Genomic DNA, 22,769 nt, shown 5'->3' on the forward strand with positions numbered 1-22,769 from the left:
AGCTATCCGCTTTGAATTGGGCATTGTGTCCTGGTGGGCACGGGTGCAATGGGCGGTCTCTCCTTGTACTCGAAAATGAAAGCTCCTATCCGAGACTCGTTCTACCAATCGATGGGCAGAAATCTGGATCATTCTCGAGTACTAAATATCTTTAAGATCAGATTATGTCCTAAATGAGATTGGTGTGACCTTGGAGACGTTGATCTCTAATCCTATGAAGGCTAAACAAGCCTTGTTTGATTTTGATTGGACCCAGACAGTTGATGCCTTTCATTCTAACCCGTCGTTGAGTCATCTATCTCATGAACATAGATGTAGAGGCTCTTTAACTGAGATCTTGCTCCAATTTCCAAATCGCTTGTACAGAGGTATCTTATTAAGGGCTTGGTGGAATTTATTACCTACTAGGGAAATCCAATTGTGGAGATCCTTAATTTTGGCAGACTCAGCTGGTTGCAGGTTCTGTACAGAGAAACTGTAGTCCTTAAGACATCTTGGTTGAGTGTGCACCATTACAGGGCCTGAGAGTTAAGTACCTGGGAGCCCTAGCAGTGAATTTAACTATGCTTGACGATCTTATATGGAAGCGCTGTCTTGAAATTCATAATGCTCGTGAAGGGCTGGCTCTTTCGGGGTTTTTTTAAATCATTGAATCTCTAGATTTGAAAGTACTTTGAATGTAGGTACTGACATGTATTGTACTTTGAAAGAATTTTCTGAAATATGTGAAGCAAATGCATATTTGATTTTTACTTGGACATTTTATTGGATCTGATGTTTTTATTGTTATTGCTATTGCTGCTATCTTCTGTGGATTGCTTTTATATAATGTGAATACGATTTTCTTTATTATTTTATGACTTCCTTTCATGTTTTCTTAGATTGCTCTCTTCTCTTTTTTCTTTAATATAAATCTATGTGAACTATTTATATATGTTCTTGCTGATTTAATTATTTGTAAAGGTTTGTAATAATCCAATTCAAATAAAAACATTTTTTTAAAAATCAATCGGCCCAAGTACAAGACCTCAGACAGTACTGCAGTTTTTTCTTGTCTACCTTGTACCCCTTGTAGGCGAGTAATTGGAGCAAGGCAACTGAGTCTCTTCGACAAGCTTCTTCACTTTCACTGCAGACCAGAAGGTTGTCTACATACTGTATAATCGTGCTTAGGATGAATATTGCCAAGATCTTCGTTCAATATCCTGTTGAATATGCTGGAGCTTTTGTAGTACCATTGGGGCAGTCGGCGGTGTTCATACCACCTCCCACCTAGTGTAAATGCTGTCAGATATTGAGTCCGGATCAAGGGGTACTGAAAAGAACGCATTTTTGAGATTGACTACATTAAAATGAGTGGCTTGTTTAGGGATGCTACACAAAATGGAAGCGGAGTTCAGAACAAGAGGGAACTCTTTTTGCACTATGTCATTGAGCGGGCAGAGGTCCTGGACAATAAGCCACGCCCCCCCTGTCACTTTCTTGATCGGATACACCACTGTATTACATGGGGAGTTGAAGGGGACAATTATACCTTCCTGGAGTAATGCTCATATTGTTTCTTGAATCCCCTCTTCTGCCTCTCAGGACAATGGGTACTGCTTCACTCTGGGTAGAATTACTTCTGGTTTTAAGGTCACTTCCCTCAGTAACCCTACATCATGGGGGTTTGTCGTCCACAGGTGAGGGGGCACTTGCTGCATATCCGTGTCATAGTAGGAATGTGGTGCACCGACGACTGCCATGAGGGGGCTTGGCACCTTTCTATATTGTACCATCTCTTCACAAGGGATACTTATTTCCAAAATAATTTCCCCATCATTGTCGTCATCGGTGAATAGTTCCTCATCTGGTAATTCGTGCAAGGATATGTTTGAGTCAATGCATAGTACTGTGAGCTACTCTAATCCATGCATGATCATCCCCATTGCCATTATTTTTTTTTTTTGCGGATACCTGTACTCCTTGTAAGTCTAAGGACAATATCGTGCCAGCTACAATCTGAGAAGCAGCTACAGGTCGGAACACAAAATCTGAGGGCACTCTCCATTCTTTCCTAGTCACTTCAGGCACTGCGCTGGCCAAAACCCTGATCCCGTACATGAACATATTGGGATCTACTGGTACCCCTCTCACCTTAAGTTCATTGGCCACAGTATGTACCAACAACATTGCTCTTAAGAGGACACATGCCAAGAGTGAAACAAACAATCCCCCTATCGGTGAATTAAATTGTCGTGTTTAATTTACTGAGCAAATCTCGTCCTAGTAAATTGACAGGGAAGCTTTCATAATACAGAAGGGGCGCTCGCACTGTTTTCCCCCTATCTTGACATCCAAATCTACTGTAAAAGGAACCGTGACTACAGCCCCAAAGAACCCGTGCGTCTCGAGATTTTTGCCAGATAACAGAAAATCACCTTCACATATGCATGATTTCTCCGCCCCTGAGTCCGCCATAAAGATGAAGTGTTTGTTTCCTATCTCTGCCAACACAGTGGTTCCTCTTCTGGATTTAAGGTAGTGGATAGAACAGGACATGCACATGCTCTCTGTGGGCTGTCCTAATCTGGGTGTGTATCTGTGCCGGGGCAGGAGAAAATGTTTTCACCGAGCACACACGCTCCTGATATAGTGCCGGTGTGCCGTTCGGGGTAGTGGCAAGGGGATTGTTATGCCGCTGGGCCATCTGGTTTGGACGGTTACTGTGTGACTGCATATTATGCGGTGGGTGCCAGAGGGTGTTGTAGCCAGTGGGTAGTGGGTGGTGGCTGGTGAGGTTGTGCATCTTCTTCGTAAATTACCTGGGAGAGGCCATAGGGGCTGCCTGGGTGTGGGGGCCCACATTGAGGTTGACTGTGATAGGGTTGCTTGTACTGATAGTTTCCACCTTGCCAGCTACGGCATTCCCGCGAGAAGTGACCCCACCTCCCGCACGACCAGCATTCTCTCCTCTGGGTCCCTGTCCCCCGTCGTATCCTCCTCCTCTTTGTCCACGGAACCCACCTCATCATCTTGCGGGTCTTCCTTGCCATTGAGGTCCCATGGACTGTTCTCCTCCCCACCGCTCCTGCCCGTTGTCTGCAGGAGAAGCCCTGGATCTCCCCGCAAGTACGGGGGGGTCTCGAGGAATATGACGCAAAGGGGTCACCAAATGAAAGCTGGCACCCCACAACACGCGATTTCCCAATAGACCAAATAATGTTAACACACCCCGTCAGGGAATGAGACCAAGAGATGAAATGAAGAAATCTGCTGCCCGAGAGCGCTCTGCCAAACGATACATTGTACTGTAGGTGATGTCAGGCTGGGATTGGTCGTGGCTTCCCCAGTCAATCTGATGACACATGGGTCGGCTGGGCTCATGTCCGTGGTGAAGGTCAGGTCAAATATGAAACATTCATAGCTGTCTAAACTAAGTAAACAGGAACTGTTAATATAAGAAAAATGGCAACCATAAAATCCTTGCATGCATGGGGGCACTTCGGAAAAACATGGGTTAATATATTGGCATTCCGACCTCAACACTTGGACCCTCTTTGATACCGGGGCCCTGCTCCCAGGTGTCTCGCCTTAGGGGTTTGATCTGTTATTTACGTTCCCCCATACCTCATGACACTGATAAACATGTTTTGAATTGGAGGGAATATACTACTTATACAGGATTAAGTTTATGGTGGGTGTTCTGGAATGGCCAGTATGAGGAGGTCAGATGGGTATCATCATGAAAGAGAGTGGAGGGCAGGGGACTGACTGATTTTTGGGCCTAGCAAAAGATGATGTCCGCCCTAATCCAAAATGGCACGGGTTGCGTTACGCGGGTAAGTCTCTGTTCTATCGTAGGACACTATGCTGCGTGGGTGGGGACTTCTCCCCTTGTTAGGCAGAAACCTGTGCAGTTCCCTTTGGGAACACTGCAAAAGATTTAGGACTACATGTGTTAGCAGTAAACCCACTTGGTAGCAGTCTGTACCACCCAGATTTACCTGGTAGCTGTGGCTGAGCAGTCAGACTTCCCTCAAGAAGAGTTAGGCAGTATGCAAAGTATACACAATAGGCACTCGGACACAATAGCACAAGCAAACATTGACCAGAGCTTTGGTATCAAAGTATATAATTATTTATTTAAAAACACACTGTTTGAAACGCTCTAGCACTCTTATTGTAAAACACTCTAAACACAGTTACTATTATGATATATACAACCCTTATTCCTTATGAGACAAGTCTTAGTTAACACCACTTATTTCCAGACAGAGGTGAGCGCTTAACTATAGATGGCACTCCAATAAGTTCATGAAAAGGGGAGGGAAAAAGGCAGAATATGTGAAGATACACCACTCTAAGATTTAGGAACACGTTTTAGCAAGGCAGAAGAGCAAAAGTCACTTGTGAGCCAAAGTCCATAGGCTGGGCCCACTCTTAGAGAGAGCAGAGCACAAATGCGCCCAAGATCACACAGTTACACTAGGCTTTGAAAGTCTTGCAGAGAGTTCGAAAAGAGTTTAGAGAGGCTCAGAAAAGTTTAGCCAGGGTGTCCCAGGCTACAGTCGGTGGCAAGGGAAGCCAGGCAGAACACGGTACCTTAAGTGGGAAGGATCCTCCAGCGGTGGCAGTTGTTCCTGGCAGCGGGTGCAAGTCTCGGCGTCGTCCAGGGGAAGAGAAGATCTCGACTTGGAGGAAAGATGAAGGTCGTTGCACTGCCAGGGAAGAAACCAGCCGCAGAGTTTTCCGGTTAAAGGTATTACCCTTTATTTCGTGGTCGTGGTAAAACGTGGTGTTCCGGTTGCAGGGGTGCTTGGCACAGGCAAGGCAGCCACGAGATGCGCCGGGAAGGCGAAAAGACGGTGAAACTGGTTATCCCCACCAGTCAAAGGAAGAAGACTCTCTGGCGGGAGATCTCCTCTGTCGTTGGGAAAAGTGATGAGACGGTCCAGCAGGGCTCCACAGGTGGTGTCGTCGTGGTAGGTCGGCTCAGCTTCTCCCTCGTCGGATTCTTAGGTCCTGTGGCGACTTCTGACGTTCCAGTCCCCAAAGCCCTGCTTTTATGCAGAAAACCCCCATTCACTCAGCCTAGCTGTCACTCAAACATGCTAAGTGGTGAGCCGGCCGGCTCACCACTTGGGCCAATCAGGACGGAGTGTGACTTGAGTTGCCTAGGCAACTCAGTCCAGGGTGCCTAAATCCCCCTCCACCCCTCCTTAGTACCCCAGACAGAGTAGCAACACTTTGGAGGGCTTCTGTGGAGAAGCCCGCCAAAAAGTGGAACAAAGGGCTCGACTTGGGTTGGAGTCACAGAAGAGAACACAAACACCATTTTAGAACCGAGTTTTGGCAAAAAATACCAACCGGAGATTTAATAATAATTAAATAAACCGGCGGTATGTTCGAGGCTATCGTAATTAAATAAATAAAGATAGTAGCCTCGAACAATGGGAAAATCCCATAGAGAAATATTCGCGTTTGAATATAAAAAGTAGTATCCACTGCCACCAGCCAAAACTCGATCAAGGGGGACTGAGACGTGCCCCCTCGACTAACAGACCCCGGGGCAATCAAATTGCCCTGGCCAGTACGTCCCCAATATGATGGTTTGCACTGGTTCTGTTCAGAATTCAAGACTAGTAAAGTCAATGGTGACTTTACATGCCCTGGGAGACAGTAGTCAGTCCCAGGGTATGGAGTCTATACTGGGGGGTCACTATGACCCCCCTGTTACTGCACTGAGGGTGCTGTGTAACACACATCACAAAAACACATGAAGCCCTACCGAGACCGCCTACGCATTTGGATTTATCTGCCCATTTTTCTTCATTCTATTTCCACAAGGGAAGTGAACTTTCCTCCTTCCCTCCCAAGAGTCGTGCCCTGCCAACCCCAGCAGTCTCACTAATAATAGAGGAAACTGACTTTCGAGCCTTCTACAGGGATGTGTGCCCAGGCTACGGCTACGGGTATGGTTGCAAGGACAAGGGTTCAGCAGCTGTGCCCTGCCGTACCCTGTGGCAAGCCTGCTTTAGTGTTTCCCGCACTGCAGGTGTAGGGGTCCCTGAGGGAGCAGCATTGTGCTCTTCTCAAAGGCGCGATGGGAGAACACATCAGATGTGGGTGCTGGAGATATGATATGATAGGTTATTTATAACGTGCTTAATACACAGAGGTTTCTAAGCACAGACCGGGGATCGAACCTGTGGTGCTCCGTGTCACGTTGCCCCCTGAGCTATCCTCCCGAGACAATGGGGTGCACGCATAGTAACTTCGCCTCCACAGTTTTCTTGTATGTATTACATGTTTTCTGTGCCTGAGAAAGTCAGATGCTATCGAAAGGAAAAAAATTTGCACTGACAAAATTATTAGGCTACCTCTTTGATCAAACCCCATTTAAGGTCTGTATCAGTTGTATTTCGTTCCTTGCCCCCACTCCGCCTCAAAGAAGCAGCAACAACACCGGGAACATTAAAAATAAGACAGCGGTTCAATGTTAGAACAATGTATTGTTTTGGTCCCAACCACTAATTTCTTTAAACCTTTTTTTTTTTTTACCGCAAAGTGGGAAGAGAGGCTCCTGCACCACCTTCTCCCCTACGCCCACCCCACTTTACATATAGCTCAATCGTCCTAACCTCACATCTACCCTTTGGTGGTAAAATAAATGCTGTAAAAATGTTTTTATTTTTACCGGCGATCAAGCCTTAGTTGTCTGTGATAGCAATAAGACCAGAATGCAAATCGCATTTATTTTTATCTTTGCGCGTTGTGATGCTGCAAACGGAGGAAACACCAGTTTATGAAATCGGTGATCGCCATCATTCATGTTTAAATTCACTTAACATAGTCATTGCTTTGGGCGGTTCATATTAACTACCACTGTATCCATTTTTCAATTGTCTACCCACCATTAATTTGTGTTCATCATTTTTACAATTATTTGTGATGTGGTCTTGTATTTCTTACTCAGCGTGTTTTGAATCTAAATGTAATGTGGGTAAATCTATCAATAATCTGTGCAGGTGACTTAAACTGCTCCTGGTTCAAACATGATCACGTAACCAAGCATTTTAAGCTATTAACACACGACGAAGTAAAAAGTCGGGAGTCGGCATGGAGCCAGGTGCTACGAAATTGAAATTGCAATATGGTAAATGGACAAGTTCCGGGCGACCAACCACCCCAAAAAACTTGGTCTTCCTCAAATGCTCAATCAATAATTGACTTTGGGTTTCACAAAATCTCTTTGAAAACGACATGAGATTATCAATTAGCCCTATGTCAAGTAGCGACCACAACCTGCTTCGGTTGGCCTGTGAGGTGGATTGGGCAATTGAGCAAAGAAAATACGACCCCGTAATCTCCATTAACAGCGGCGGTGGGACACAGAACTGTCTGTAAATTATGCACCCTTGCTCTCTGATTTCATCACAGTAAAAGCTGCTGATCGCATAATGGGCTCAAAACACAAACACCTCATCGTCAATTTTAACACACGCAAAACAGGTGATGAGACGAGACATAAGAACCCTAAGGAAGTCAAGTAAAACTGCTAGCGACGTAAACACAATACAGATACGTCACCAACAATACTGTAACTGGTTGAAATCACAAAAACTTATAATCGAGCAAGATAAGGCTGAGCAGCTGATGAGGCATTTAGTCCAAAAGAATTCCCGAGAAATTTGGGCAATTTTGAATGCAGGAAATTCGAAGCACCAGTCATTACCATCAAACGAGATTGAGGCTGACTCATGGGAAAAGCACTATGGCAACATCTTTTGCAAAGCACCTAACGAGGACGTCAGCAAACCAGCACAAGAGTTGACATTTTGGAAACTGCTAATAACAGGGGAAGATATAAGCATTGTGATACGATCTTTGAAAAACTCTCACGCAGCAGGCCCAAATTTAACATCAAATATGATGTTAAAAAAGAATGAGGAGCAATGGGCTATTTTGATCAAACTATTGTTCACCCGTGTGCTTACATCTGCAACGATACCTGACTCCTGGCGTGAAGCGAATATTGGCCCAATTTACAAAAAGGGCAATCGGGCGGATCCGTCCAACTACCGCCTGTTTGCCCTGCTAGACACCATAGGAAAAATATTTGCCTCTTTTTTACGTCAAAGCTTAGCTGCGTGGTCAGTGTCAGAGCAAATCTTTGACATCCGACAAACAAGCTTCACAAAAGGCGTGTGGGTGGAGGTGAACCTGGTGCTCCAAAACATCCTCAAATTAGAAAGCCAAAAGGCAAAGACAAGATTATTCCTCGCCTTCAGAGACCTGAGAGGAGCTTTCGACAGCGTAAATCGTAACAAACTCTGGCAAAAATTTGAAAACTGGAATTGCCCAAGAAACCTCGTTGAGCCAATTAGAGCTCTGCATACTTAAACCACCGTCAGCATAAGACTAAACAATCAAGGCACCCTATCCAATAGGATACCAATAAGTATAGGTGTTGAACAGGGATGTCCACTAGCTACTGAACTCTTTAAATTGTTTATCTCAGACATCCCTGCCCATCGCACAGATGTGCGATGCTTTCCACCAAAAGTGAACAACATCGAAGTAGGTTGCTTAATATACGCTGACAACGTGGTTCTTTTGGATAGGACTTAGATAGGACTCCAACGGCAACTATCAAACCTTCACGAATACCTGCATAAAAACGACCTGGATCTAAACACTGAAAAAACTAAGATCATCATCATCGGCCAAGGCCATTCAAGAAGACAAAAAACCTTCAAGTGGAAAATTGAGGATAACTGCCTAGATACAGTCAACTCAATAAGATACTTGGGAATTATCTTCAACAACTCAGTCCATGAACATCACTGGAAGGTCGATATGGTCAACCGAATGATTCAATTCGGCATCCAAGGACAGCTGTTGAACAGAAGTTATGGCAAGTTTGGCCTTGCACCAGTCTTGATTTTCTACACCCAAAAGGTGGTGCTGCAATCACCTTTGGTTCAGAATCAGGCTGGAATATAGACGTCTCGTTCTGGCAAAAGTTGGAAGGAATCTTCTGGCGGCGTGTTTTGAAGCTTCCTACCTATAGTTCAATGACCCAAATCCGATACGAACTCTCACTAAACTCCTTACACTCTCATGTAATGTGGAAATCTTTAACAGTATTGCGAAAGATGAATTTGTCTCCAACAGCGCCTGCTTTCCAAATCTTCTCTGCTACAAGCGAAATAGGGAATTCGAAACTTCTTGCTGAGTGGAAACAAATCATGCTGTCGATTCTTGCCACTGTTGATCTCAACCTGAACGATCTGCTGCTGAGACCACAACAAGTCAAAAAAAAGTTCAAACAATGGTGCTGGATTTCGAATAATGATTTACATCTTTCGATGCCGACCACCTTAGATGCTGGAATAGGGGAACACAAGCTAAATGTGACAAGTAACTATTTAAAAAACTGCCCGTCTCGACATCACCACGAGCAGTTTTTAAGATTCCGCTTATATGCTTTAAAAACAAAAGAAATGATGTGGAACCGTCACTTTAAAGAAGTGAAAGACAATATATGCCGCTTCTGTCACTGTGAAATTGAAACTTCGGAACATCTGCTTACTAGTTGCAAAGAAACCACTGCCAAACGGATGATGCACTTGGGAGGCTTTATTCCAGTGGACGGTAACAGTCGAGACTGGTGGTCATACGCGGCAGCTGGACACTGTATAAAATTAAGCTGTGCCGTAGTTGACTACATGGACTCTTTATGACTCGATACAAATTTTATTTGATACACATGTTTTAGCCAGGATGTTCTAAGACGGCTCAAAGTGACGGTTATAGCACCATGGAACTATGTTTTGGGAACTTTTTTTGGTACATATGGTTATACTGTAATAAAAGTCCAATGTCACAATGTTCGCATTGAGGCAATGACGGACTGGTGTTTCAATTAAAATAAAAAATGTAATGTGGGTAAATATTGAGGAAAGCTCTGCGGTGCATAGCATGTCAGTGGAAGTCTGCTTGGTTTCCTTGTTTTTCATATCATCAGCCTCACTAGGAGAGTGGCAGTGCAGGGACAAAAATAGAGGCAGTAATGAATGTGCTGCCACTTTTACCAAACCACCACATTCCAAGATTGGAGGTGATGTAGAGGAGATACCCCCAGAACTTAAGTGGAGGTTTTTCCTCAACATTAGAGTGGATCTGGGCAATGCTAAAGGCCCGCCCAAAGCGAGGCAGGGTAACTGCTGTTACCATAAGCAGCCCGGAGAGGGGCAGACCAACCCTTTTCCTGTCCTGCTCCTCTCCCCCTCCCCCCGCTACAGCTGCAGAGACACACAGTCTCTAACACAAAGCCAAGGAAGGGTGAGGTGTGAACAGTCACCTCACCTTCCTCCAAACAGCAAGGTGCTAAGCAAACCAACAGTCAGGCAGGGCCCAGGTTCAAAGACCTGCCCCCCCAAGGGGCCAGACAGTCGGCTATCCGACCGGGGGCTGTGACAACAGCAGCCCCCACTACTATATATATATTACTATACACTACTCTACATAACAAAGGCCGAGGGCTTCCCTGGGTCCTCTAAATAAGAGCAGCATGCTCTAAGTAAACGCAATCTGTTTGTGGACCCTGAACGGGGACCCAAACAAACAGGATGTTCACTGTTTACTCGGTGTCTTCCAACCTTTTTGCTTCTTTGGCAATCTTATGAAGTCGTTGTTAGGATGAATTCTCTTAAGGCTAATTTCCCAAACCTAGTGAGTCCCCCAGCAGCTTTGCTGGATTTTTGGGGTTTATTAGAACATGCTTTGAGATATCCTTTGACTTTGTATGTGTTTTATGGGCTAAGGGGTCTTTTACTCCATAGGGCTTCATGTGTTTTTGGTATGTGTGTTACACAGCACCCTCCGTGCCGTAACACAGGGGTGTCATAGTGACCCCCAAACATAGACTCTGTATCCTGGGACTGACTACTGTCTCCCAGGGCATGTAAAGTCACCATTTGCTTTACTAGTCCTAAATTGTGAACAGAACCAGCACAAACCATCATATTGTGGGCATACTGGTAGGGGCAATTCGATTGCCCCTGGGTCTGTTGTTCGAGGGGGCACTGTCCAGTCCCCCCTGAGAGAGTTTTGGCTGGTGGCATTGGATACTACTTTTTATATTCAACCGCGAATATATTCCTGTGGGAATTTCCCATTGTTCGAGGCTAATACTTTTTAACATAGCCTCAAACATACCGCTGGTTTATTTATTTAATATTAATTCACCGGTTTGTATTTTTTGCCAGAACTCAGTTCCAAAATGGCGTTTGTGTTCGCTTCTGTGACTCCAAACCAAGTCGAGCCCTTTGTTCCACTTTTTGGTGGGCTTCTCCACAGAAGCCTCCAAAAGTGGTGCCACTCTGTTTGGGTACCACAGGAGGCGTGGGAGGGGGTTTAGGCACCCTGAACTGAGTTGCCTCAGCAACTCAAGTCGCACTCTTGTGATTGGCCCAGTGGTGAGCCGCCCGGCTCACCACTTAGCATGTTTGAGTGACAGCTAGCACCGATGAATGGGGGTTTTCTGCATAAAAGTAGGGCTTTGGGGACTGGGACTTCAGACGTCGCCACAGGACCAAAGAATCCGAAGAGGGAGAAGCTGAGCCGACCTGCAACGATGACACCACCGGTGGAGCCCTGCTGAACCAACTCACCACTTCTTCCAACGACAGAGGAGATCTTCATCCCGAAGAGTCTTCTTCCTTTGACTGGTGGGGATAACCAGTTTGCCCGCCTTTTCGCCTTCCCGGATCATCTCGTGACCGCCTTGGCTGTGCCAAGCACCCCGGCAACCGGGATACCACGTTTTTCCACTACCGCAAATAAAAGGGTAGCACCTTTTTACCGGAGAACTCCGCGGCTGGTTTCTTCCCTGGCAGTGCAACGACCTTCAGCTTTCCTCCACGTCGAGGCATCTCTTCCTCTGGACGACGCCGCGACTTGCACCCGCTGCCAGGAACAACTGCACTCGCTGGAGGATTCTCTCCACTTTCAAGGTACTGTGTCCGCCTGGCCTCCCTCGCAACGGTGTGTGTGGGGTGTCTCTTAAATCCTCAATTTACCACTTGGGTTGGCCCTAGGCTGGCTAACTGAACTTTTCTGAGCTGAACTGATTACTTTTTAAACTCTGCAAGACTCTCCAAACCTTTTAAACTGTGTGATCTAGGGCGCATTGGTGTTCTACTCTCTCCCAAGAGGGAGCCTGGCTCTGTAAACCTTTTGCTCACAAGTATACTTTGACTTTCCTGCCTTGCTGAGTGCTTCTAAGTATTGTGTTGTGTGCTATTTCTAATTTCTGCCTTTTCCCTTCCTTTTTCTTAAACTTATTGGAGTGCCATCTTTAGTTAAGCGCTCACCTCTGTCTGGAAATAAGTGGTGTTAACTAAGACGTGTCTAATAAGGAATAAGGGATGTATATATATTAATAGTGATTGTGTTTTTGAACTTGCTTACAATAAGAGTGCTAGTGTTTCCAAGTGTGTCTTTAAATAAATAATTATATAGTTGATACCAAAAGCTTTGGTCAGTGTTTGCTTGTGCTACTGTATTTTGGTACTTATCTTGTATACTCTATATACTGTCTAACTCTTCTTGGGAGAAGTCTGGCTGCTCAGCCACAACTACCAGGTAAATGTGGGTGATACAGACTGCTACCAATTGGGTTTACTGCCAACACCTGTAGTCTTAAGCCTTTTACAGTGGTTCCTAAGGGAACTGCACAGGTTTCTGCCTAACAGTCGTTGTATTCGCAACGTCTTTTTCCCTCTTGAGCATTGCACTGTTCAAATCAATTGCAGTCCGGGAGAGCGGGCGGCGAACAGAATAAACAAAGAGAAGTCCCCAGAGGCGCGCTGTGTGTAATCTAGACTGCAGTCTGACTCGAACGAAGAAAGGAGGAGCGGGACGGCGTAGGCGGTGTCAATTTCAGCTTTGACTTTCAGGTAAGCCACCACACCGGGTCTGCGAAGGGGAAAAAAGAATGTTATCTTTGCGAACGCATGCATTGGGATAAACATAACATTAAGAGCAACCGCCTAAGCAATCTTCTCTGGCTAACTCACAACGCGCGCTGTGCGTCAAGCACAGAAAGAACGTTCCATTTTGGAACAGCGAAAGAAGCAGGCCCATTATTGACAATGTAAAAACACAGATACCATTTGTTTCCGTACGGCACGTTCTGAAATGCAGTACTAAAACCCAGGCCAGCAACGAGCACAATTTTGTCACAGCATGAAGAGATCCGGTTAATAATAAACAGCGCTCAGACACCAAAAGGGTACAGAGTTTGCCAATAGATATCGGGGTTTTTTTTCAGAGCATAATCTAATATCCTAAAGTGAACCCTGGCACAATAGAAAATGGCAGCCCATCAAAAAGCAGGGCAGTAAACCCAGGTGGCAATTCAGAGGCAACAGGACAACAGCAGCCAGAAATTCAGAACCAGGCCAACACCAAGGGGAAGGCAGCCGTCCGGGCATAAGCAGGAAAGTTGTTGGGGCAACATCCACCAGTTACCCAACCCGGGCAACAGCATACCAAGCCCACTAAGAAACCGACAATTACAATAGCCAATCTTTTATAGTACATGTTCTCTTTTTCTGATCGAACAGGCAAAAGGGTGATGGGTCCCAAACGGAAATCACCGGAACCTCCAACCCCAGCGATAAAACCCAAATCACCACACCTCCTAGCAGCCATTGAGGCAGCAGAGCACTACGGATGGGCTTGGGTCAGGGAAAACATGTACGGCCTACCAAAGGAGGGAATACCCATACCACCCAGCCAAGATGACGACACAACAGCAGCTAAAAGAAGGAAGTTACCTGAAGGTGCAAGAAAAGGTAACAAAAAACTGACTGTGCGAAAACATGTCTGAATTACAATTGCTCGAAATCAGGGGAAAACAACCGCCCCCCCACAGGGGCCACAAATCCTACCATACCACTAGAACCTGCTATAACTGTGGTCACCCACCCAAGAGCAACAAACTGAACAACACCAGTCCCCCCTGCAGCCCTGCCGCTTGTGCCAGCAACACCAGTAGCAGACACCACAATAGCGCCAATAGCTGCAACACCAGACCCAGTAGGTGCTCTAAAAGCATGGGCAACCCCCATTGCAGACAACCTGGGACAGACAGGGGCAAGCAGCAGCAACCCGACAGACATAGTAATGATCTGCAATGCCCAATTAGATTTAAAAATGAAATCCGCCAGACTGAAATGTTAAATCGATACAAAAGATGCCTGGCATGGAACATTGACAACACAATCAAGGAAGCCAGATGGGCAAAAGAGTTCATTGAAATCTTTTCATTAATAGAAGCCCAACGCAAGGGGAAAGGTGATTTTAGGGATCCTAAAAAGATAGAGGAGAAAGCCATAGCCAGGAACGCACAGGTTGAACAGAACTGGGACAACTGGCTGCAGGCGTTTGCCATCCTGGCAACAATATATGAAGAAAAATTCCCAGTGACGGCAGAAAACTATGGGCATATATGGATAAAATAAGGGAAGTTAAAATCACTGAGGGAAGACCTGGCTAGCATATGATATTAGATTTAGAAGAAGCATGTCAGAGAGGCCAGCCATAGAATGGGACGAGGTCCAGAATGACTTATGTACACTGAACGCAGAGCCTCCATCAGAGGAGGAGGCAACACAAACAACCTCCAAAAATAACAAGAATGCACAGGGCACTAGATCTAATGACAACGAAAAACACAAAAAAGGGGAACAGCCCTTTCAGAAGAACCAGCCATGGGCGGCTAAGTCTAACACCCACAGGCAGAACAAAAAACACTCCCCCAAAGCTAGCATTCCATGCAGGAACTTTGGGAAAAACCAGTGCACATGGAGAAAAGAATGCTGGAACAAACACACTTGCACAAACTGCAACAGTGACCATGCCGCAAGCAACTGCAACAGACTTCCAGCCAATAACTCAAAAGACTAACACCAATCCTCTCCCACCAAACCAATTTTTAGCACCGGGCAGAACTCCCATCAACCCAAACAATTTTAGAGAAGCACTCAGTAAGTACCAAGACAAAGAAACCAGTGAGGCAATACAGCAAGGTTTCATCACAGGTTTATCATCCCTTTCAAGGGCTCAGGGTCACAGAATGTCCCTTCAAACCTGAAATCAGCCAGAGAAAACCCCCTCATAGTAGAGAGCAAAATCAAGAACGAACTACTATTAGGCAGGATTGCGGGACCCTGGGACCACATGCCCCTCAAAGGCTTTACTTTCAATAACACATTTTATGTTGACAGATGCCTCTCCATGGAGTGCGCTGTATCTTGCGCCCTATTCGAGCAATTCTGCCTTTTTCCAATGGCCTTTCCAAAAACAGAGACCAGGGACTAAAATAGTGCATTACCTCAATGATTTCATGGTAATGGGACCCCCGAATTCTGAAGAATGCAGCAGAGCCTTGGCAAGCCTAGAACAGATGGCCTCACAATAGGGCATCCCTTTAGCAATTGAAAAAACAACCAAACCAGACACCAACATAATTTTCCTGGGGATCAAAATAGACTCTGCAAGGGGCTTATGCAAAATCCCAAAAACAAAAATAACAGAACTCTTGGAGAAAATACAAATTCTGACAAATAAAGACAAAGGCACAGTAGAAGAAATTCAATCACTAGCAGGTAGCCTCAACTTCGCATCCAGAATAATCCCACAAGGGAGGGTATTTTCCAGAAGCCTGGAGCTAAAGATCAAATCATGCACCAAACCCCACCTACACTTCTGGTTAGGCAAGGAGGTGAACACGATCTGAAAACCTGGGGGAATTTCCTCAAAGACTTCAACGGGATCTCACTTTGGCGGACGCCATTGAACACCTGGACAAGAAGGGTCCTGTTCACTGATGCAGCCGGCAGCAAAGGTTTTGGAGCCATCCTAGACTCAGAATGGGTGGCAGGACACTGGCCCAACTCATGGCAACTGCAGGGTGGACAAAAAAAATCACCCTCTTAGAAATATTTCCCATCTGGTTAACTTTACACATCTGGGGCAGGCGGCTAGCTAACACGGAACTCTTGGTCTGGTGTGACAACATGGCGGTAGTAGGCTCCATAAACCGGTCTACCAAATGCCCTTTGTTGCTGAAAGTCCTACGAGCCATCACAACCGTCTCACTACATGAAAACATTGTGGTTAAAGCTAAACATATCTCGGGGGCAGATAATAACATTGCTGACGCTTTATCTCGCTTTCAGTGGCCAAGATTCCGGGAGCTAGCGCTGCACGCCCAGGAACAGATGACGCCAATACCGGCGGAATGCTGGACAATAATGGGAAAGCAAGAATAACGGCATCAACGCCAGCGCCAAAGAGCCCAGGCCGGGATGCCCAACAAGAACCAGGCACCTCAAAAACAGGTGCCAACAACAAAACGGCATCAGCGCCAGTGCCAGAGAGCCCAGGCCGGGATGCCCAAGAAGAACCAGGCACCTCAAATACGGGTGTCAACAACCCTTCAGGTTTCCTAACAGAGATGGCAGAGAAAGCACTGGCAAGCACTATCGCAGCACAGTACAGTAAGTGCCTACAAACTGTATTTAGAGTCACAGGTTTAAACTATGTAGAGTTAATAACGATTAAAGACATGGAAATATTTTTTAAATGGGCACATGAGCAGGGCTTTAAGAGAATGGGCAAAAAGACACCTAGTTGCAATCTCATGTTTTTCAAAAATAGAGGGTGATTCAGACCCCACCCAGAACGCCCTCATTTCCTACGCAATGAAAGGATGGGGCAGAATAGAAGGCCCTCAGGGGGACACTCGCCGACCCCTTGATTTTAACAAACTAGTACAAATAGCAAGCCAGCTGGAAGCCATATACTGGCATCCATATGAGATCATATTATTCAAAGCAGCTTTCTTCCTGGCATATTTCGGGGCTTTCCGGGTAGGAGAACTCATTGCCTCCAGCACCAAGGCCACAAATGGTTTGGGTGTCATGGAGGTCAGGGTTAGACAAGAGAGCGTCAGCATAGAAATCCAACAGTCAAAAACTAGAGCTAAAGGAACCATCAACATTTCTTGCATTGATGAGACATCAAACTGCCCAGTATTCATCACCAATCTTTATTACAGGCAAAGGCCCAAAGTGGGGTGGGGGGTGGGTTCAATGACTCCTCGGCACCAAGCCGCTACCAATTTAAAGGGGTGCTGATGAAAGCAATCAGCAAAGCAGGGTGGGACCCCAAGGGTTTTAGCACCCACTCTTTCAGGATAGGTGCTGCCATCTCAGCATGGTAAGGAGGCCTAGCACCTCAACAGCTAAAAAACATAGGGGGATGGAAGTCGGATTGCTACAAAAGATATATCAGACCATAGCTGATATAGCCACCCTCCCTCATTTTCTCTTTCTCCCCCTCCCTCCCTACAGAAACAACCGGCGAAGGACGGACCACACTCCAATCAGCGTGGATAGTCGGCCACTCATTTGTCTTCAGGACGGGCAGATGGGCAGAAGAGACCAAAGAAGGGACACCCTTCAGAAACACCATTGCTTCATGGTGGCGATTCAGAGGCCTACGGTGGGCCGAAATCCACGAAACTCTAGCTGAGCTGGTCGCATACAGAGACCCGCCAGAAGTTCTGATCGTACATCTACGGGGCAATGACCTGGTCTCCATTGGTAGGAGACTTTATTCGAGGACATCTGCTCCTCCTTTGCTGGGATTTCACACAATTGGAGGGGTACAGATATATACTTCTTGGCCATCTTACCCAGAAAGAAATGGCTAGAGCCAACTGCTACAAATCGGTAGACATTTCTAGAAAAAAACTCAAAAGGGGGCTAGAGAAATTCGTACAGCTAGAGGACTGGGTTTCATAAAACACCCGGCGATTACACTAGGCAACCCAGACCTTTTTCTCAATGATGGCACCCATTTATCTGACCAGGGCATGGATCATTTCTTTCCAGAAATCACAGCTACACTTTTGGGGGAACACGGCCAGCCACAAACATGCTTGTGTGTGGCGGCATGGGCCAGAGGGGGTAACCTCAGGACCTGTTGCCCAAAAGTATGATACTATTATGATATGTGATTATTGTTATCTCCATAAGCATATCTGTACAATGAAATCCTACGGCCTTTTATTGCCAATGAAAAAAGTTGTGAGCCAATCATTACGGGTGTGGGTCAGGGGTCGGCCAATACTAATGCATGCATATTGGTTCAGCAGTTATACTGACATACTGCCAAACAAATGGTATCAGTGCTGGTAAAGTAGCTCAGCAAGTTGAACGCTTGCATGTGTGATCTGCAGGTTCGAATCCTGGCAAGACCAACCCAGCCTTTCATCCTTCTGAGGTCGATAAATAAGTCCCAACTTTGGTTGGTTGATATTGTATGTAAATAAGCTTTATGCAAAGCACTATATGAATAACACATCAGTATCCGTTATCTGTATTGGAGTTTGGAGGCATTTCTTCTCTAAATTCCACCAAACTCACGACGGACAATGTTTTAACATTATTGGCACGATTTTCAAACAATCTCTCAAATAAAAAACACACAGGAGTTGCACCTTTTTGATTGAAAGGGTGTACAAAATGCGCACGTCACCATATTCTCCCTTAAGTGACTTCTGCATTTCTTGAGGGCTGTGCCCTGGGGTAAATGCTGTACTGGCCAAGCCCCCTGCATGCATTAGTGATGCAATAGCCTCACAGCACTCTCACGGGCGTCGTGAACAGGTTTAAAGAGGACAGGCCCTTAAAATGCCGGGAACTGTGAAATGTGCAAGATGCGACAAATAAAACATGCTATCCTTGTTTAAGAGAGACATCAGTCTTTCAAAACGTTGATGACCCCTTTAAAGAAAACGAATAAAAGGGTTAGAAAGTAGCCTGTCATGAAAGGAGCATGCATGGCCGTGAGCATCTTCCAAACAAGCCCGATTAATATGTTGGGTTTCTGCTTATTTAGAAGCGCATCTATTATGTGAATCGGCATACACATTCGAAATGCGCAGAAAAGCCTCTTTCTACCTTCAGATTTGCTGGTTTGGGCACAGGGGATAATCTCTATGATGTGTATTTTCAGATGCCCTTCGCGATTGGGGCTCAGGTTAGCTCGCACATTCCAAGGCATGCACAGGAAACAGTTCCGAGAATCTCACCCGAAGCGAAGAACCATATCAACGCCAGGATTCACCTTCCAAAAGCAGAGGCTGCCACCGTTGCCCTTCCGTAGAGCTGGGTGCTCTGAATTTGGAGGGAGGACATCTTTATGAGCAGCACTTCATATATGCCGTTCTATGGGTCATAGTGGTGATCAGGTTTCTGAGGTAATTCTTTTGCGGCAAATGCACAATACAAATATATGCGGATATCCCTGGCAAGTACCATATGTTGATCAGCTGCTTATGCTATATGTGGGAAAGCTACCTCGCTATCATACCTGTATGTTGTGGTGGCACTAGATTTACATGTCAATCTACCACCTAATAAGCAGTCCGTGGACCATTAGCTTATGTTTAATTAACAAATCTCAAAATAAATCACAAAGCTGCTTATAACTGGATTACTGTTGTTTTTTTGTTTTTTTTTGCCTCCCTAATTTTCCAATCAGTATTAGGTTAGGCACTCCATAATGTTAATGAGTTCAAGCAATTAGAAGTAAGTTGATATCTTAACTGGGACTAAGCAATGCAACCGCCTAACAATTAAAATCCCCCAAAATGGAAGAGGGTTCCTGTCCATGGTTACTCCAAAAGCAATTGCCCGGTTCAGGATAAGGCAGACAGGGAGATTGTCGAAGAGGTTAGCGAGTCAGCAGCTGGGAACCAGAACATTACATTTCATACATTTTAATAAATTACAGAAAGTACTTGTTGGCCCCTTTTCATTCCATTTGCTGACTTTTTGTTTTCTTATTTGTTAAGGCTAGATGTTAACATATGCCTGGCATAATGCATGAGTATGTTATTGTTTCATAAATATCTGCATCTTATTTATTTCATTCTCATTCTAGAGAACAGAACCCAAGTCATTGAGTAGTGTGGTAGCAGACCAGATGTTGGCCGTTAAAGAGAACAAGTGTACCATGGTCTGTGATGGAGAGCCATCGTTAGAAACTGATAACCCAGAAGAAGACCCCTGTACAGACACAGACATTGGACCAGCAATCGTGCAGCCATTCAATTACTCCAGGGATACTTCAGCTGAACAGGTGTGAGCATGAAACACGTTTATTTTATGTACTCTATTGTACTTTTTAAATCGAAGTACTCTGGACAGTATCTTTCATTTGTCAAATGAACATGTACAAAGTAAGAATATCGTTTTTTCGTTTGCACTTTGAAAAGAGAATGCTGGAACAGTGATGTTATTTATCGGGTAGAAAATGTTATCACTCGGTTTGCCTGTTTTGCGGCTGCGTATGACACTTCGGCGCAGGTAGCTTATCGATAAACAGAACTAGGCAGCACAATACATTTTTATCATATTGTTTAAAGGCTAGGTGTGCTTTAGTAGTTTTTTCCAAATGTTCCATTATCCGCTCCTAGAGGGCCTCCATCCACAGACGTAAGACCAAACCTAAACACTTGCGAAGGATCCAAATATGAACTAAACCAATCTTATACCACACCACAAATGGGGGTATGTAGGCACTGAAGCCTGAATAATTACATGATACTAACTGAGCTGGAGGGCTTTCCCTAGCATTAACATCCCACAGGACATGTTAAAGGTCCTAAGCGATGGGCACAGGTAGCCAACAAACGTACTTTTGACACAAATAACTTGAAATGGACTGCTCTAATTTTGATCATTTTCAGTATACACCTAGCCCTTGCCTGGAACTGCTGCAGACCAAACAGAACAGTACCGTTGCCACCAAGAAAAGGCCAACATCGTGGGTATTGTTGCTACTTGTATTCCAGCATCATGTCCGAGGTACTAATAGGGATTTTTATGACATGATAAATGATGCATGCAGTGTGTGCTGGCCTTTCTGCATGTAAAAACCTACAGAAATAGCAATCAGTGTACGTCTACATTGTGGGACGACCAGGAGGAGAGCTGCTAAATAGATGGGCTTGGAGGTCGGCACTGGAAAGATAAGTGTACCCTGGAGTAGTCTTTTTTTTTTTGTTTTTTTGTATTTATTTGAAAACAGAAGTTACTTACAAAGTATGCACTTACAGAGCAGAGGCATTCCTGGGGAATGTGCCTTTTCGAACAACATACATTGATTAATTGAATGAAGTCGACTGGCGGAGAAGGCAGTATGGGTGGAACATTTACCAGGGACAGGAGCAGGCAATTATGAGATGCATATAACTTTGATAATGTTCTATGGATCTGCCGGCAATTGGGCAAAAAACTATACACCCCGCACTGAATTATTTTGGAAAGTTTTGTGAAGTTTCATCCAGAGTGGCCAACGATATATAGAGGGCAAAAGCTATGTTTCCCATTCAAATTCCCAGAGGGAATTCTTGCTCTCACCTACAGAAACAAACGCTGGAAGGATGTGCACCAAACCTTCACACAGAGATGATACCTAAACCAACACAGGTGCTTTGCTTGGTTTGGTGAAAAACCAACCCACATCTTTCTACAAGAAATGGGCAAATGTTTGCTTATGTACATCTGGCAGCTAGATCTGCTTATCCATAGTTGTGAACAGAAAGGTATAGTGATTGGCTAAAGAGAAAATAATGCAGTTTGATAGCTGAATCTCATCACTGTGATAGCCACATTTTGGAGCATCTTTTATCCACAAAAGCATATGTGGAGCTCCTCTTGGCTATATTCTTTTCTCCCCCAAAAATGTTTGACCTCTCCAAGTGAAGGGCAATCTTTGTTGCAGAAGAAATGTAAGATGGCAATACATTGTGGTAAAAGTAACATGAACAATTCACTGTATCTAGTGGACAGAGTTCTCCTGTGCTTTTTAACCCGTTCCTTATTTAATTAGATTTACAATGCTTAGGAAGACATGGAAAACGTCCCAAGCGTTTTCTGCAAAACTAAATATAACAAACCAGGTTGGAGGACTTCGGTTCCTTAGCTAACAGCAAACATTAGTGGTTTGGTGATCTGATAACATTCAGTCCTTTTCAGGCTTGAATCTCAAAGAAGTTAGTCTCTGGTTAGAGAGAGGCTCTGCCAATTCGGCGTCCCGCATGTTTCCCCTCAGTGCGCAGAGCCTCTCTCTAACCAGGAGACTCTAACTTCTTGAAGCTCGAAAAGGACAGGATTGAATGTTATCAGATCAACCACACCTGTAGTTGACAACAATTGTTTCATATGATCATATCTCACTGGAACGAGATACTTGCACAATAAGGACAGTGCATGTAACCATCAACATATTTGCTATGCAACGCCTTTTTTTCTTCAAGAACGAGAAATTGTGTCTAATAAGCCCAGCCGTGACAAAGACCATTAATAGGTCGAAACACATGTTGGCACTTTGGCATTTGTAATTTTGCAACTCACACATGGATTGTGGAATGAACAGCTCAACTTAACTTAGAGTTTGACCTACGTTCATTGAGCAGAAGGAAAATTTAACTACCAGGTCTGTTAGCTCACATCTGTATCTAATAATTTGCAGCCAACAAGCTATTGTTACATAGGGACATGCGCATGGATTGGGGCGTAGCATCCTTTCTCTGAGATATAGCAGAACCTCTTTATCTTTGTTAAGGTCAACTAGATCTTGCCAATTTGTTTGTATTTTCTTGGTTCAACAATAAAAAAATGAATTTTGTTGCCATT

At 44.9% G+C, this 22,769-nt stretch overlaps 1 protein-coding gene across 6 annotated transcripts in view; it reads left to right on the forward strand.

Moving 5' to 3' along the window:
- FAM169A (family with sequence similarity 169 member A) overlaps nucleotides 1–22,769 on the forward strand; it is a 988,180-nt gene that overhangs the window by 817,009 nt on the left and 148,402 nt on the right. For all 6 annotated transcript variants that reach the window (XM_069627477.1, XM_069627479.1, XM_069627476.1 and 3 more), the window contains one exon: nucleotides 20,011–20,208. In XM_069627477.1, the coding sequence (XP_069483578.1) occupies nucleotides 20,011–20,208 (198 nt within the window). The remainder of the gene's footprint in view (nucleotides 1–20,010; nucleotides 20,209–22,769) is intronic.

Source organism: Ambystoma mexicanum, chromosome 6p, assembly GCF_040938575.1.
Source record: "Ambystoma mexicanum isolate Mex_15411 chromosome 6p, UKY_AmexF1_1, whole genome shotgun sequence".
Classification (NCBI taxonomy): domain Eukaryota; kingdom Metazoa; phylum Chordata; class Amphibia; order Caudata; family Ambystomatidae; genus Ambystoma; species Ambystoma mexicanum.